The sequence below is a fragment of the Alligator sinensis genome, unplaced genomic scaffold (assembly GCF_000455745.1).
Source record: "Alligator sinensis unplaced genomic scaffold, ASM45574v1 scaffold126_1, whole genome shotgun sequence".
NCBI lineage: Eukaryota > Metazoa > Chordata > Crocodylia > Alligatoridae > Alligator > Alligator sinensis.
This window is the reverse complement of record NW_005841842.1, coordinates 6044698-6058220: the sequence shown is the minus strand read 5'-3', so window position 1 is coordinate 6058220 and position 13523 is coordinate 6044698. Positions and strand designations below refer to the sequence as shown.

The 13523-nt window shown below is 45.5% G+C and overlaps 1 protein-coding gene across 1 annotated transcript; it reads left to right on the top strand.

Moving 5' to 3' along the window:
* The first annotated feature begins 2240 nt into the window (after positions 1-2240).
* Positions 2241-13459, top strand: CUNH5orf49 (chromosome unknown C5orf49 homolog). Its single transcript, XM_006015698.1, has 3 exons — positions 2241-2442; positions 8853-8969; positions 13280-13459. Exons 1-3 carry the CDS (start codon positions 2254-2256, stop codon positions 13457-13459), a joined length of 486 nt encoding a protein of 161 aa, XP_006015760.1. The 5' UTR covers positions 2241-2253.
* The last annotated feature ends 64 nt before the right edge of the window (positions 13460-13523 follow it).

Genomic DNA, 13523 nt, shown 5'->3' with positions numbered 1-13523 from the left:
AGCGTAGCACAGTACTAGATGCAGTACTACAACTGTGGCCTGACCAGAGTCGCATAGAGGGGGAGTATCACCTTGCTGGACCGGCTTGAGATGCACCTTTGGATGCATGACAGGGTATGGCTGGCCTTGCTGACTGCGGTCTGGCATTGGCGGCTCATGTTCATCTTGGAGTCGATAATGACTCCAAGATTCCTTTCCGCCTCTGTGCTTTCATGATGGGAACTCCCCAGCCTGTGTGTATGCTGTATGTTGTGGTGGACATAGTCTTTCTGGACTTTAGGAAGGCCTTCAACACTGTCTCTCACCCCATTCTCATTAAAAACTAGGGGATAGTGGTGTCAATACCTACACAGTCAAATGGCTGGAGGGCCTCACCCAGAGAACAGTGGTGGATGAGTCATTTTCGACCTGGAGGGATGCGGGCAGTGGGGTTCTTCAGGGCTCAGTCCTCGGGCCCGCACTGTTAAACATCTTCATCAGCGACTCGGATGAGGGGGTAAAAAGCACCCTGTTCAAATTCACAGATGACACTAAGATGTGGGAGGATGCAAGCATGCTAGAAGGGAGGAATAGACTGCAATTGGACCTAGACAGGTTACAGGGGTGGGCGGATGAGAACAGGATGGGTTTCAATACTGACAAGTGCCAGGTGCTGCACCTGGGGAGGAAGAACCAGCAACATACCTACAGGCTGGGGAACTCCCTTCTCGTCAGTGCAGAGGCAGAAAAGGATCTTGGAGTCATTATTGATGCCAAAATGAACATGAGCCAACAGCGTGGGGACGCAGTCAGGAAGGCCAACCACACCTTGTCATGCATCCACAGATGCATCATGAGCAGGTCCAAGGAGGTGATCCTCCCCTCTATGCGACACTGGTCAGGCCGCAGTTGGAGTACTGCGTCCAGTTCTGGGCGCCGCACTTCAGGAGGGATGTGGACAACTTGGAACGGGTCCAGAGGAGGGCCACTCGCATGATCAGGGGGCAGCAGGGCAGGTCCTACGAGGAGAGGCTGAGGGACCTGAACATGTTCAGCCCCCACAAGAGAAGGCTGAGGGGGGGGATCTAGTGGCCGTTTACAAACTAGTCAGAGGGGACCAGCAGGCATTGGGGGAGTCCCTGTTCCCCCGAGCACTACCAGGAGTGACAAGAAATAATGGTCACAAGCTGGCAGAGGGTAGATTTAGACTAGACATCAGGAGGCGCTACTTCAGTCAGAGCGGCTAGGATCTGGAACCAACTTCCAAGAGAAGTGGTGCTGGCTCCTACCCTGGGGGTCTTTAAGAGGAGGCTGGATGAACACCTTGCCAGGGTCATTTGACCCCAGTACTCTTTCCTGCCATGGCAGGGGGTCGGATTTGATGATCTGCTCAGGTCCCTTCCAACCCTATCAACTATGAAATTATAAGGGAGGGAGAGGCCTCCCTGCTGTGTGCTGAAGTACACTGCCTTGCAGTTTTACTGCTACATTTCAAACCATTTCTATTAAGTTCAAAAGGTTATCTAGTTCTTTTCAATATCAGCAATATTGCCCAGCTTGTCTCATCTGCAACTTCCATCATCAGCACATATCTGGTTCTTATACTGAGGTCACAAGTGATGATGTTAAACTAGATGTCCTGAGGTCCATCCTTGAGGAACAGCACTAATACCTAACTGCTTTCCAACCTGATCAACTCCTCTTTTACTTTAACGTGATAAAGTCTTCCTTTTGACCTGCGTCCTGTATGATCTTTAATTTCATACTAATCCTCATCTTCTCTACCTCAGATAATTGTTTCCCATTAGGCACTGAATCAGATGTCTTGCTTAACTCTAGAAAGATTAGCTCCCCTGGACTGCCCCTATCTAAGAAGTCAACCATCCTACCTTAACCCAGGTCTAATTGCAGTGTGCTTTGGAGCACCCAGGACTAAGGACAGTTTGCCACGGCAGGGTAAAAATCCTGCAACACACTATGAAGCTCTTTTCTGGACAAATTGTATCTGCCTCTGTCATATGCCTGGGGTCTCTGCTTTGTTTTTACTTTTGGACAGCATGTGGGAAGCTTGGTAGTCCAGTAAAATCTCATGGAAGGGCTAGTCACTCCGGTACACACAGACTCCTTGCAATCTCTCTCCTCCCTCTCCCCTGCGGTGACCTCACAGTTGTATACAGATGGGGTTTCCTAGTAACCACAGAGCACAGCAAAGCTAGCAGGAGCTGCAGCACCTCTGTGCCCATTGCTCCAGGAGACTTGGGGTCTAGGTGAGGCATGCAGAGCAGCCAGGATACAAGAGCACCTGGAAAGGAGGAGGAAGATGAAGAAGAAGTTGAAGAGAAAACTGCTCAGCTACTAAGAGAAAAACACCAGCTGCCACTCTCTGCTCAGTCTGCCTTTGCTTATGTCCCACCTGGACGCAGGGACCCTCCAGAGCTCAGCTATTTCCACCGAGAGGCTAAGGTGAGGTTGGAAAGAGAAAGCGGCAAGTAGTGGAGTGAGGGTGAGTCTGAGGGAGCAGCTTTGATGAGGTACGAGACAGAGAAACTACAAAAAAAGAAGATTAAAAAAAAGAGACAATGGCATAGGAGTAAAAAAAAGAGGAGGAGGCTGCAGGAGGAAGCAGGCACGTCAGTCATAGACAAAGAGAGGCAGAAGCATCTGCAGCGGGGAATTGGGTTGCCAAATTTTTTTACCTGAATCAGTCTCCACTTAAAATCTGTCCCTTGCTTTCACAGCCTGGGCCCCTGTGTGGTCTACGCTCATTATTTCTCCTAAATAAAGTAATTATATTGAAAATGGTGTTCAGCAGCTGGAAAATGCTGCATGTTCCCTAGAGCATAATTTACAGGCTGGAAAAAATAAGTGGTGAGATGGGGATTTGCTGAGCCCCGGTGAAATTAATAAGGGACATGCATAATAGTGCAGCTTCCCGGCAGTTTTCTATGCAGCTTAATTAAATCAGGAACAATCTGTTTGCATATTTTGGCTGCTAATTAGACTTGGGGTCAAGTGGTTGTAGTCACTCCAGATATGGTTGTGCAACTTGTCTGAAAGCAGATGTCAATGTTTTAAAGGTACATGAATCAACGCTACTGAAATGTCATACTTTTGCTCTACCCTAGAAAGTCCCGCATGATAACGTTGCACTTACTTGGGACTTTTCATTTTCAAAGCACTTTGCAAAGTGGAACTACTCTTTACAACATCTGTGGAGGGAGAAACACATGACCTACATTCAGGGGCAGATTCAGAGGGGGTGCATTGGCATGGTGGCACCCCCAGCAGACCACACCATGGAAGCAGCAGCTGAGGACTTTTTAAAGTCCCTGAATCAAATAAGAATTGCCCAGCTTTCCCTCCATGTTCAGTGGCATATCCCCTCCCTTCCAATTCCCCTCCTCCCTCCCTCATTGCTGCCATTGTCCTCCCATGTCCCCAGTTGCCCCCACAGTGGAGAGAGCTCCAGAGCTGCTTCTGCCCCTCTCCAGCTGGGCTGTTTGGGGAGCCGGGTTCAGATGGGGATGGTGGCAGTAGCAGTGATGGGTGGTTTTCTCTTTCCCTGACCTTGCTTCTGGCCTGTCAGAAAATACCTGGGAGGGTGGAGAACCATACAGGGAAGAGAGGCCTGCCCAACTCCACAGTTGCTTTTGTCCCCAACTGAGCCCAGTACACATCCTGGCTAGATTTAGGCCAGGAGCAGCTCTGGAGTCCCCTCCTCCCCCCACCATCCCCAGGGCAGCCAGAGACAGTGGCAGTAGCAGGTGATGGAGGGGTGAATGGGAGGGAAGTGGAAGTGCCACCGAGCATGGATGGGAAGGGAGGGGGTGCTGAGAGCAGGAGAAGAGGGAGATTTTTACCTGAGCTGGGATTTGAAGGAAGTCCCCAGCTACTGTTTCCATAGTGTGGTCTGCCTGGTCAGGTGCAGGGGTAGCTGGGAGTGACAGTGCCACCACCACCCCTGCAGCACTGGTTGCTGCTTCCACACCCCCAAAATCCTAGATCCACCTACACCCACATTTTCTGGGGAGGACAAGAATGAGAGGTTTAGGTGGATACCCAAAGCCAAAAGAGTGAGGTTCTTTGGGCAGGGGGCTGGACCCGATGATCTCATGAGGTCCCTTCTAGCCCTAATGTCTATGAAATCTATGAATCGATGAAAATAGTATAGAAAATTGGCACAGGACTTTGTCTCCTATTTGCAACCCCTCAAATAGTTTGTCTTTAAGTCCATGACGTGATGCATCTTGGTGAAAAGGTGTTTAGATTAAGTTCCTAACTTCTGCTGAGAAGTGTGTGCTCTTAGAGAGCCCAGTCCGTTGTGATACAGGGAGAGTTCCTCCTCTGGCCTTATTATTTAATAAAGGCTGCAGCTGCTGTTGTGTATAATGAGGCACTCAGTCCTTTAGGTCTGCCTGAGCCTTGTTTTGATTCGGACTGCCAAAGGGACATAGGTATTGAGTGCTTACTTTGAAGCTTCCAACTGGGTTTAAGCCAAAGATGGGCACTGAGTTGCTTGGCCCTGGCAAACTAAAGCAATTTTGGGAATGTGTGGAAGCAGATTTTCAGATGTGGGGGAACTTTCCTGCTGGCAGCATAGGCATCTACATTGTTAGGTAGGGGCTCTGAGGGTCAAGCATTTGCCATTAAGTTCCTAAATCCTGGAGGACAGAAGTCCTTTGGTGGATCTGGCCCTGAGTTAGCAGTAGAATGCAACAGTATCGTCTTACCTCAAAGAAATGTATGTTATCCAGGCATGTAAAATGCTTTGATCTTCTCAAATGAAATGTGCATTTGAGGTGTGAAATGCTGTGCTGCTTCTGTTCAACAACTAATGTTATTTCTTCCTGCTTTGAATAATCTTACTTATGTCTCACAATGATATTTGTAGTACTATAAATAGGAACGTAACACAGTTAACCAGCCCGCTCTGAGAGATTCAGCTGGTTTTAGGTAACCACAGTCGGATTTTTGAGGAGAAAGTCCTCGTCCCTATAGACTTCTGCTGTCCTTGGTCCTACAGAAACTGCACGTCTCCTAGCTAACATAACTCAATCTTATTGTGAAGTCTGAGATTAAGCTGTGCCAGATGGGAGTGCTGTAAGGAGAAGCTGTGGCACAGCAGAGAGTCTTAGAGTTCTTATGTTAACTTGTCCTGGGCTTAGATAAACACCGTGTAAAGCTACCAATTAACTCTTTTTGACTAATTCTGGCAGGTGTGTGTTAACTTCAATAGAGTGAACTAGAGGCAGGGACATGGATATGCTGAAGGGAAACTCTATGAACTTCCATTCTCAGGGAGAACACTTCGAGCTGATATCTATTGTACTATTGCTTGAGTCACCAATCAAGGCAAATCATGCACCAGAGGCACATGTGACCATCTATTGCCTCTGCAGACTTTACTTGAAGCAAACTGAGAGTATACATTTCACCTCTGTCCAAGGTTCATATTCAGCACATAGGCCATCAATTGCAATAATCTGAGAGTGGAGTTCTATTTCATTCAAAATGAAACATGACACTCCATTGGGTGCTTAAGTGTCCTCATTATAGGAAAATGAAGACATCTACATGTCTCTGGAGGGCAATCCTACTCCTATAATAGGGACATATGTACCAAGACGTGTGTAATAGAATCAGTCAATAGTCGGGTAATGCAGAGTTAGCCTCAAGCTGCACTTTAGTCATCCATTAGAGGAACAGAATTCTGCCACTCCCTACCACTGTCTCATTGGTGAATAACAGCTAACCACAGACAAGAAAATAGGTCCTACACCTCTTGCTCTTTTAGAATCAAATCAGGGATTCTGCCTTGAGTGTGATTTAAAGATCTTTGTGAAATCAGCTGGTCATCTCCATCCAAAGATTTAACCCTGCACCGCTGTCCTCCCAAGCTCATGGTAAACCCACTTGCTACATAGCCTGGACAGTTGTGTTAAGTATTCACTAAAGAAAGAGTTAACAGAGTCGACATCTCACATTTTCAGTTGGAGGTTTCAGAATGACATGGGGAAGGCACTGTGGTATCATTGCTAAAATGTGAAGTAGTCCTGGGTGCAAAGCATTAACATACACAAGGGAGACCAAGACGAACAATAAGCCTGGATGAGGCCCTGGCTCTAAATGTGGTTCCTACAGACACTGACAATTCACACAGAGAATATATATCCAATATAATCTGCATTAATCATGGAAGATTAATGTGTGGCCCAGCCCCATGCTGAGATAGGATGGAGTGGGGTCATGCCACACAGTGTTGCCACAGAAAGTTACCTTCAGGGTATGCTTATGTTATGTGACTGCGTGATGGTGGGGACAGAATAGTCATCACCCTGGCCAGTGGGATAAACTAACTGGATATTTTGATACAAAACACTAAAAAGAAATTTATTTTGGAAACTGAGGAAGCGAGAAACACAGGTAAGTGTGCTGAGCACAGGACTGGAAGCCAAGAATGCCTGAGTTTTTAATCCCTACTCTGCCGATTACTCCCTATATTGCTTTAGGCAAGTTTACATTGCATTTCCCATATGTGACTTGAAAAAGGTGCTTAGCTGTTTTAAAGGGATGTTGCGAGCATTCATTTATGTCTGCAAAATGATTTACAAGTGTTCAGTGTTATTACACCAGTTCATAGCAGATGCTCACCTTGAATACAAATTGCTTGTCTGCTTTACATGATTCACTCACTCTTGACAGGTTTTTAAAAACTATCAGCCTACCATGTCAGCATTTAACAACGGATACAAATGACAACCATGGATACCAGTGAAGTAGCTTAGAGTCAAAATAAGCAGCCACCAGGCATTGCACAATTAGAAGGGACTTGACATGCAAGGTAATAACAAGGATCTGCAACCACACAGATGTCATCTGCACAAGGATGGCAGAAGATCTCAAAACAGATTATCTGGGACAGAATTTGAGTTTAACATAATAGGCTGGCTGTCTATCTGCAAGAGGCTAAATCCTCTGCACTGACAATATTAATAGAAGAAAAAGGAATGAGCAATGCAGGCATTCCTTGTAAGCAGCATTAATTCAGTCTTTTCTGGAATTCGGAATAAAAATGACAATATAGGAAGTAAAGGAAATGCAAGAGTAAAGTACAAAAATGGAGATGACAGATTATATATAGGGACCGACTTAAATCGCGGCGAAACAAGTGGTTTTTATGGCCCGTTCACAGTGCGTAGAGCCAATTTGGGTGACATTTTGTGGCAGCCCCACCCCTCAATGCTGATTGGTGGAAAGGCCCAGTGGGGAGAAGGGACAAGGGAATGGCTGCCATCTTGATTTCTGGCTTCCCTGCATGCCACCCTGCCCACCAGTGCTAACTGGTAGAGAGGTCCCGGCAGGGGGAGAAGGGACAAAGGGGTAGCCGCTGTCTTGTCGGCTGCCCTTGTGCCACCCTGCCAGTTGGTACCTTCCCCTCCTGGTCAAGAGGACCAATGGTTCCCACTGGGGAGCCAGTTTTTTATTTTTCTTAAGTTTTTGTTGTTGTTGATTTCAGGGAATTTGCGGACAATCCTGGATTTCACAGTTTCAATGAAATCCATGAAGCCACGAATGAAGTAGGTCCCCAATTACATGCAACCTCTGCTTGCAAGGCCAGGACAAAACTAAAAGCCCTCTCTCCCTTTGAGAGAACTACATAATATCCTCCCTTTATCAAGTTAGCTGATTACTAGAGTGATGACCTAATGGCATCCTTTAATGGGGCTTCTAACCTTTGAGTCCTGTTCGGACTTCTCTATATTTTTAGAGAAAAGGAATGGAAATAATGAAACCTGAGCACATCTTCATTTCCTAAAGTCTGATGTTATGCACAGTTGTAAAGTTACAGTTTTTGGAAGATGACTTTTTTCCAGATTTTTAAACCAGATGTTGCAGGACCAGGGTGATGAACTGATCTTTTCTTCTGTCAAAGTGCTGAGTCTTTAAAGAAATTCATAAATCGGTAATAGGATATTGTAAATTTTATATATATATGTGTGTGTGTGTGTGTGTATATATATATCCTCTATCGAATAACTACTTTGTTTTCCTGAAACATGCACACCTCTCAGTATTTGTGGATTAGACTCTCTGCTGCCTGAAGCTAACTCTGCATTACGTAGCAGCTTGGGACTTCAAAGACACCAGCCTGCTTTTCTGTGCTCAGAAAACTCCTGATGGGAGTCTTGGCTATATCAAGAACAAAAGTTTGGGACCCATAAGGGGAAAATAATTAAAAAGAACTTTGACATCATAATATGAAAAGATATTCTAAATACAGTAATTTCCTTCACTCGCTAAATTTCCTTGTGGTAGAGCAAGTGTGGGCTATGCATATTATTGGAACAAGAGCTCACTGTTGCAGTCTGTTTCTGAGCTACTCAAAAATATGCATTAATCTGATGATTGAGTCACAAGCTTCATCTTACATCTTTGCCTTTTGAAAAGCATTCCAAAGCTGCCGGCTTTCTTCCTTTATTTTCTTCACTCAGAGTGATTCTTTAGTTCAGTGGAAGCATTTAATGAGAGAAAATATTTCAGTAAGGAATCAAATAAATGTTAAGTTTCAAAGGTTACTATAAATTACTTGGGATCACCAGTGCTATGAAATGTGAAAAAAATTATGTGACCATGTCCTTTCACATGCTGGAGATATTTGTTCTTGTTACATGTTTTTGCAGATAAACCAGATGCACAGAAAATTCATAACAGTTTTGGCTTCCAGACTATCCAAAATATTGTTAAAAAGTAGAAAGGCCCTTTCAGCCCTTAGTGCCTTACACATACCACTTGTTCGTTGTACAACATATTGTTTTCTAACTTATAGTGGTGAACGCTACAATAAATTAATCATATTTTCTCTTTCTTCCAAGACAGGAACTGTTTCCACCTATGAATCCATTTTTAAAAGGCCAGAGGGTTACAATGAAAAACTTCACCGCTGTGACAGAGAACATGCAAAGAGTCGTGGCCTTAAAATTAATGAAGAGGTAACCTCAAGTTACCTTACGGTAACCTTTGTTAAGTGACTTCATTGGTGTCAACAACACTGGAGACCACCAGCATTGTGTTTCCATTTGTTATACAAACCCCATTGGAGCAAAAGAGTATAAACTGGGAACCTGAGGTAGGAAAAGCATACAACCAACCAAACACCCCAATTTTCTGAGCAAACAGACCCGACCCTGACCCAACTTGCCCCCCTCCAATCTTCAAACCACATTATTTTTTCTGCCTGTCCAGGACTCACTGGAGTTGGGGGAGCAGAGAGAAGCTGAAGCTGTTCCCTGTAGAACAGTCCCCTAGAGCAGCATTTCTGTGGGTTGTGATCCAAAAGTGGGTTGCAAGAATATATGAAAGAGTCACGGACAAACATTAAAAATGGATCAACAAACTTTAAAATTGGATTCTCCTTTAAAGGAGAAATCCTTGGGAAATCATAGCTTTTCCCCTGCAGATTGCCAGAGTTCCAGTTGCAAGGGTTGCTTGGGCTCTCCCTGCCCCACAGCCATCCCCGGCCCCATACATTGAGGGGCTGGGGCCTGGGGTGAGGGGCACTGGGTTAGGACTGGCCATCAATGTTTACAAATGTGTCCTGGTACAAAAAAGGTTGAGAACCACTGCCTTATAGCTCTGTAAGTTTCCAAGGGAAAATTCTTGTAGCTAGCTGCCTGATAGGAGGTAAAGAGCCCATATATCAGCGTGGAAGGGTTGGCCTTCTATCAAAAATCTCCAAGATACATGAGAATGATCTCTGATTTCCCTGTGGATTTTGTGAATCTGTGTATTTGGGGAGGCACTCCCATAGTCTCCTCCATGAAACCAGTAAGCTTAGCTGTGTTGTTCTCCTGTGGCACAGTGCAGGTTTTATGGTTTGTTATCAATACTTTCTGGCTGCGATGTGCAGAGGGGCCAGAATGGCTATTCTTTTGGACTCTTAACAAATGTTTATTGAATGATGTCTGCAATCATGCACACAGTGGCCTAGGTGGTCCCTTCCAGTTCCATGTTCCTTTTCTTTCGGGAGGGCAAATACTATATATTCCCACATACCAAATACACCTTTTCCCAAAAACCAGCCCCACCACCCCATGCTTCTCCCCACAAGTTGTGGTGCATGTCTTAAGCGGGAAAACTGATTTTTCTGCCAGAGTAGAAGCACCCAGTTTTGAATCCTGCTCACAGCAGCAGTGACATTTCTATTTAGGCAGCTGAGGGAGTTGCATGATTTAATTGGTCATTGTTCTTGACTCTACAGCATTGGCGATGCATAGGGGGTTCATGCGGGTGCACATGCACCCCTTGAGATCAGCTGTGCACCCCCTGAAAACCCCCAGCCATGAAACCAGAAGTGCACTTCCGGTTTCACCACTGGCTCGGTGATCAGCCGCTGGGGGACAGCCCACCCCCATCAGCAATCTGGTGCCCTCTCAGACTCAGGAGGCACCAGTTACCCATGCTCTACAGGCTTGATGTTCCACTGATCAAAAAAGTTTCTTCTTCTGGCAATTTTGCTCTCTTTTAATTATTCTCTTCTTCTATTTCACAGCCTTGTAAGTGAGCTGTTTTTATTTCTTTTCAAAATCATAGCAGGAAAAGGAAGGTTAGCAAGGTGAAGATTAGGGTCTTTCCCTGCTCTATGCAGTCCTAACTCTGGATTTTTTTTTTTCATTCTACCTTCACAAAAACAAGGTGTGTGTCTTATTTGGGGTTATATGGTATGCAAGAAAATACGTTATCTTCCAATATTGTACTGGAGTGGCAGTCTGTGATGTTTGGGGTTGAGAGCCCTTTTCTATTTAGCAGCTGACCCTTCTACATGTTCTAAAATCAACAGGCTTTTTTCAAATGGCCCTGAACTTTGGCGTGCACTATGGCCCCTCCCTCTATTGTTCCCCTGTACCCTCAATAGAAGCTGAGATCTTCAGGTCTGTGCCCCTCCATGAATGAGTCCTTCTTTTTGCTCTCTTATATACAGTGCAATCTGAGAGGTCTCCTTCTGATCCCCTTTCCCTGCCTCCCTCCCACATTAACTAAGTCCAGACTGTGGGAGACAGGAGGAATAGAGGCTGTTCTTCTGTGATCTTGTGACCATGTAGGAGCTGGGATTTGGAGGGGCTTGCCATTCTGGGGTGGATCTGAGCATTCATCCTCCTTCCCCCTGTGTATGTGCTGGAGCAGGAAAGGTTGTGTGCTTCCAGGGTGGTGTGAGGTCTTTCCCCAGTCTTTCTGGAAACCAAGAAGAACAAGTTAATGGACATGTCACCCCTGGCTATGGCAGGGGTTCTGTCTGAGGCCAAGAGGGACCAGACCAGTTCAGAGGGGTGAGCAACTACCAATAAGTAGGTTGAGGGCATGGCTGGAGGAGGGTATGTCAAAGTAAGGAGGATTCCAGCTCAGTGTTGGGAATAATGGAGTTTGGTATACAACCTGGATGCTATGTTCTAGGACAGTGGTATAGATGAGTAGCACAGGGACAGTCTGTGGGTTGGATGCTGCTGGCAGAGTCAGTCTGTGGGCCTGATCCAGCCACAGAGCAACCCTATGCACCAGCCTGGCCCTTTGTGCTGTGTACAGGGTCATGTCACCTGGCCCACAGGACTCCACAGGTCCAGCATGTTGGTAGTAGGGGAGCAGTGCACATATCCCCTGGAAGATCCAGTCCACCTCATTTCAATGCTGTGTTGTGCAGGTTGTGGTCATCACAAAGTGTTAGGGGGCTGCTTGCCCTCAGGATAGGTGTTCTGGATAGACATTGAACAACCTGGTAATGGATGTTTTTTGATGTTTGATCTGTTTGTCAAATGCTGTCCTGCTGCCAATCCCTTTCCACATAGACTCATACCAGTAGAAATGTTTCTAGATTTCATGAAGTGTTTGGTACTTCTAGCAGGGAGTGGGGTGGTTCAGGCGTTAAGGTACATAGTTGACAGCCCTGAGGTTGCAAGTTTGAGGCCATAGCAGAAGTGCTTATGGTGCAGCCATGTCAGATCCCAGCAAATCTAAGAGTTCTGATAAATACCTTATGAAACAAGGACATGAAAAAGGAGGGGCACTTCTGGTCAGAGACTTTTGCCATCAAACCTCTGCTGGCAGTTGGGCTTCTATTTATTATTATTCTTTTTTAGATTATAAATTTCTCTTTGTCTTTTGGCTGGATTTAAACAGTACCAGGCAGTGTCAATTTTCTGAGTAAGATTCTGATAAAAGAAAGGCCTTTCTGGAGAGGAGGGTTCTGCAGCATTTTCTAAATGTGATAAAGTTCTGGATTAGCCAGATTGATTCTGGAAGTTTACTCTGTATCCAGATCCATGAACAATGTGTGCCTCTGGAGGTTGTGGGGGGACGGACAGGACGGGGGCAGGACGGCAAGCACTGACCAGCAGTCACCAACCACCTGCAGATGTCACTGGCAGTGGCACCCAGTGGTGATTGGTGACCACCTGCAGATGCCACTGGCAGTGGCAGCGGCGAGGGGGGTGGTGGTGAGTGGCGAACGCCCACAGGTGCTGCTGGCAGTGTTGGTGGTGCTCCTTTCAGGGGTGCACTGCTAATCTCAGGGGGTACGCATGCACCCCCTATGCATTGCCAATGTCCAGATCCCCTCTACCCTACAGAAATTTCTCTCTCTTTTTATTTAAGACCATTTATCAGTGACTTGATGCTGTAGTGTCTTTAGGACAAGCCTCTTGCATATGAGTTTCTGAGTCAATGAGATTCTTTTTAGAGCTCTTATTTTGTTAATAGAAATTGTTGTAGTTGGTCATATATATGGAGAATACACAATGGTGCAATGGGATGTACGAATGTAATCTGCATGAATAAAGGAATGGGTAATTACCCAGACATATAACCTGTAAGTAAATTGTGCAGGCCTTCCCAAATAAGTACTAATGAAACCTCTATACCACCACCAAGAGCATAATAAATTAGTTGTCCCACGATCTGCAACTAGTCCTAGAGAAATCTGCTGTAATATGTACAGCATATGTAATATGCTGTAACTCGTGTGGGGGCAAATCTCCCTATCCTGCTTTCCCGCAGGTACACTTGTGTTCCATTACTATTGCTGAAATGTTTGGCCACAAACGAGGACAACAGCAGAGTTTAAATCATGGCTGAAACTATCTTCCTGCTAAATAAGCAGTGCCTTTCTACAGCAACACATTATATAATTGTATCTGGGCAGAAGGCTTGTTTGGCACCAGCTGCTACAGCCAGCTAGTGCTATAAATCTGCACAATGTTCTGCATTTGGATTATTTAATTAGGAGTGTAACTTCTGAATGGTCTTCTAACAGGAAATGGTGAGACCCATTCCTGTTTTGTCCTCTTCACAATACGGAAGGCGAATCAACCAGCCAGTTGAGGAATTGATCAGAGGTCATGCAAGGATTAACCATGTGAAGGCTGCGTTCTACAGGAAAAATGGAATTGCTTGCTTGTTAGACAAATCTTCTTCAAGCCTAGAACCCTGCTAAAGCTCCTGTCTGCTGTCACCAGATGCATGAACATAGTGAAAAATAGGGTTCTCACTAATAAGTA

Bases quoted from the DNA above. Each gene is read 5' to 3' on its own strand.
- CUNH5orf49 (XM_006015698.1), top strand. From the start codon at position 2,254: ATGCAGAGCAGCCAGGATACAAGAGCACCTGGAAAGGAGGAGGAAGAT. The intron at 2,443-8,852 runs GTGAGGTTGGAA...CTTTCTTCCAAG, and splicing joins ATTTCCACCGAGAGGCTAAG to ACAGGAACTGTTTCCACCTA. The intron at 8,970-13,279 runs GTAACCTCAAGT...GTCTTCTAACAG, and splicing joins GCCTTAAAATTAATGAAGAG to GAAATGGTGAGACCCATTCC.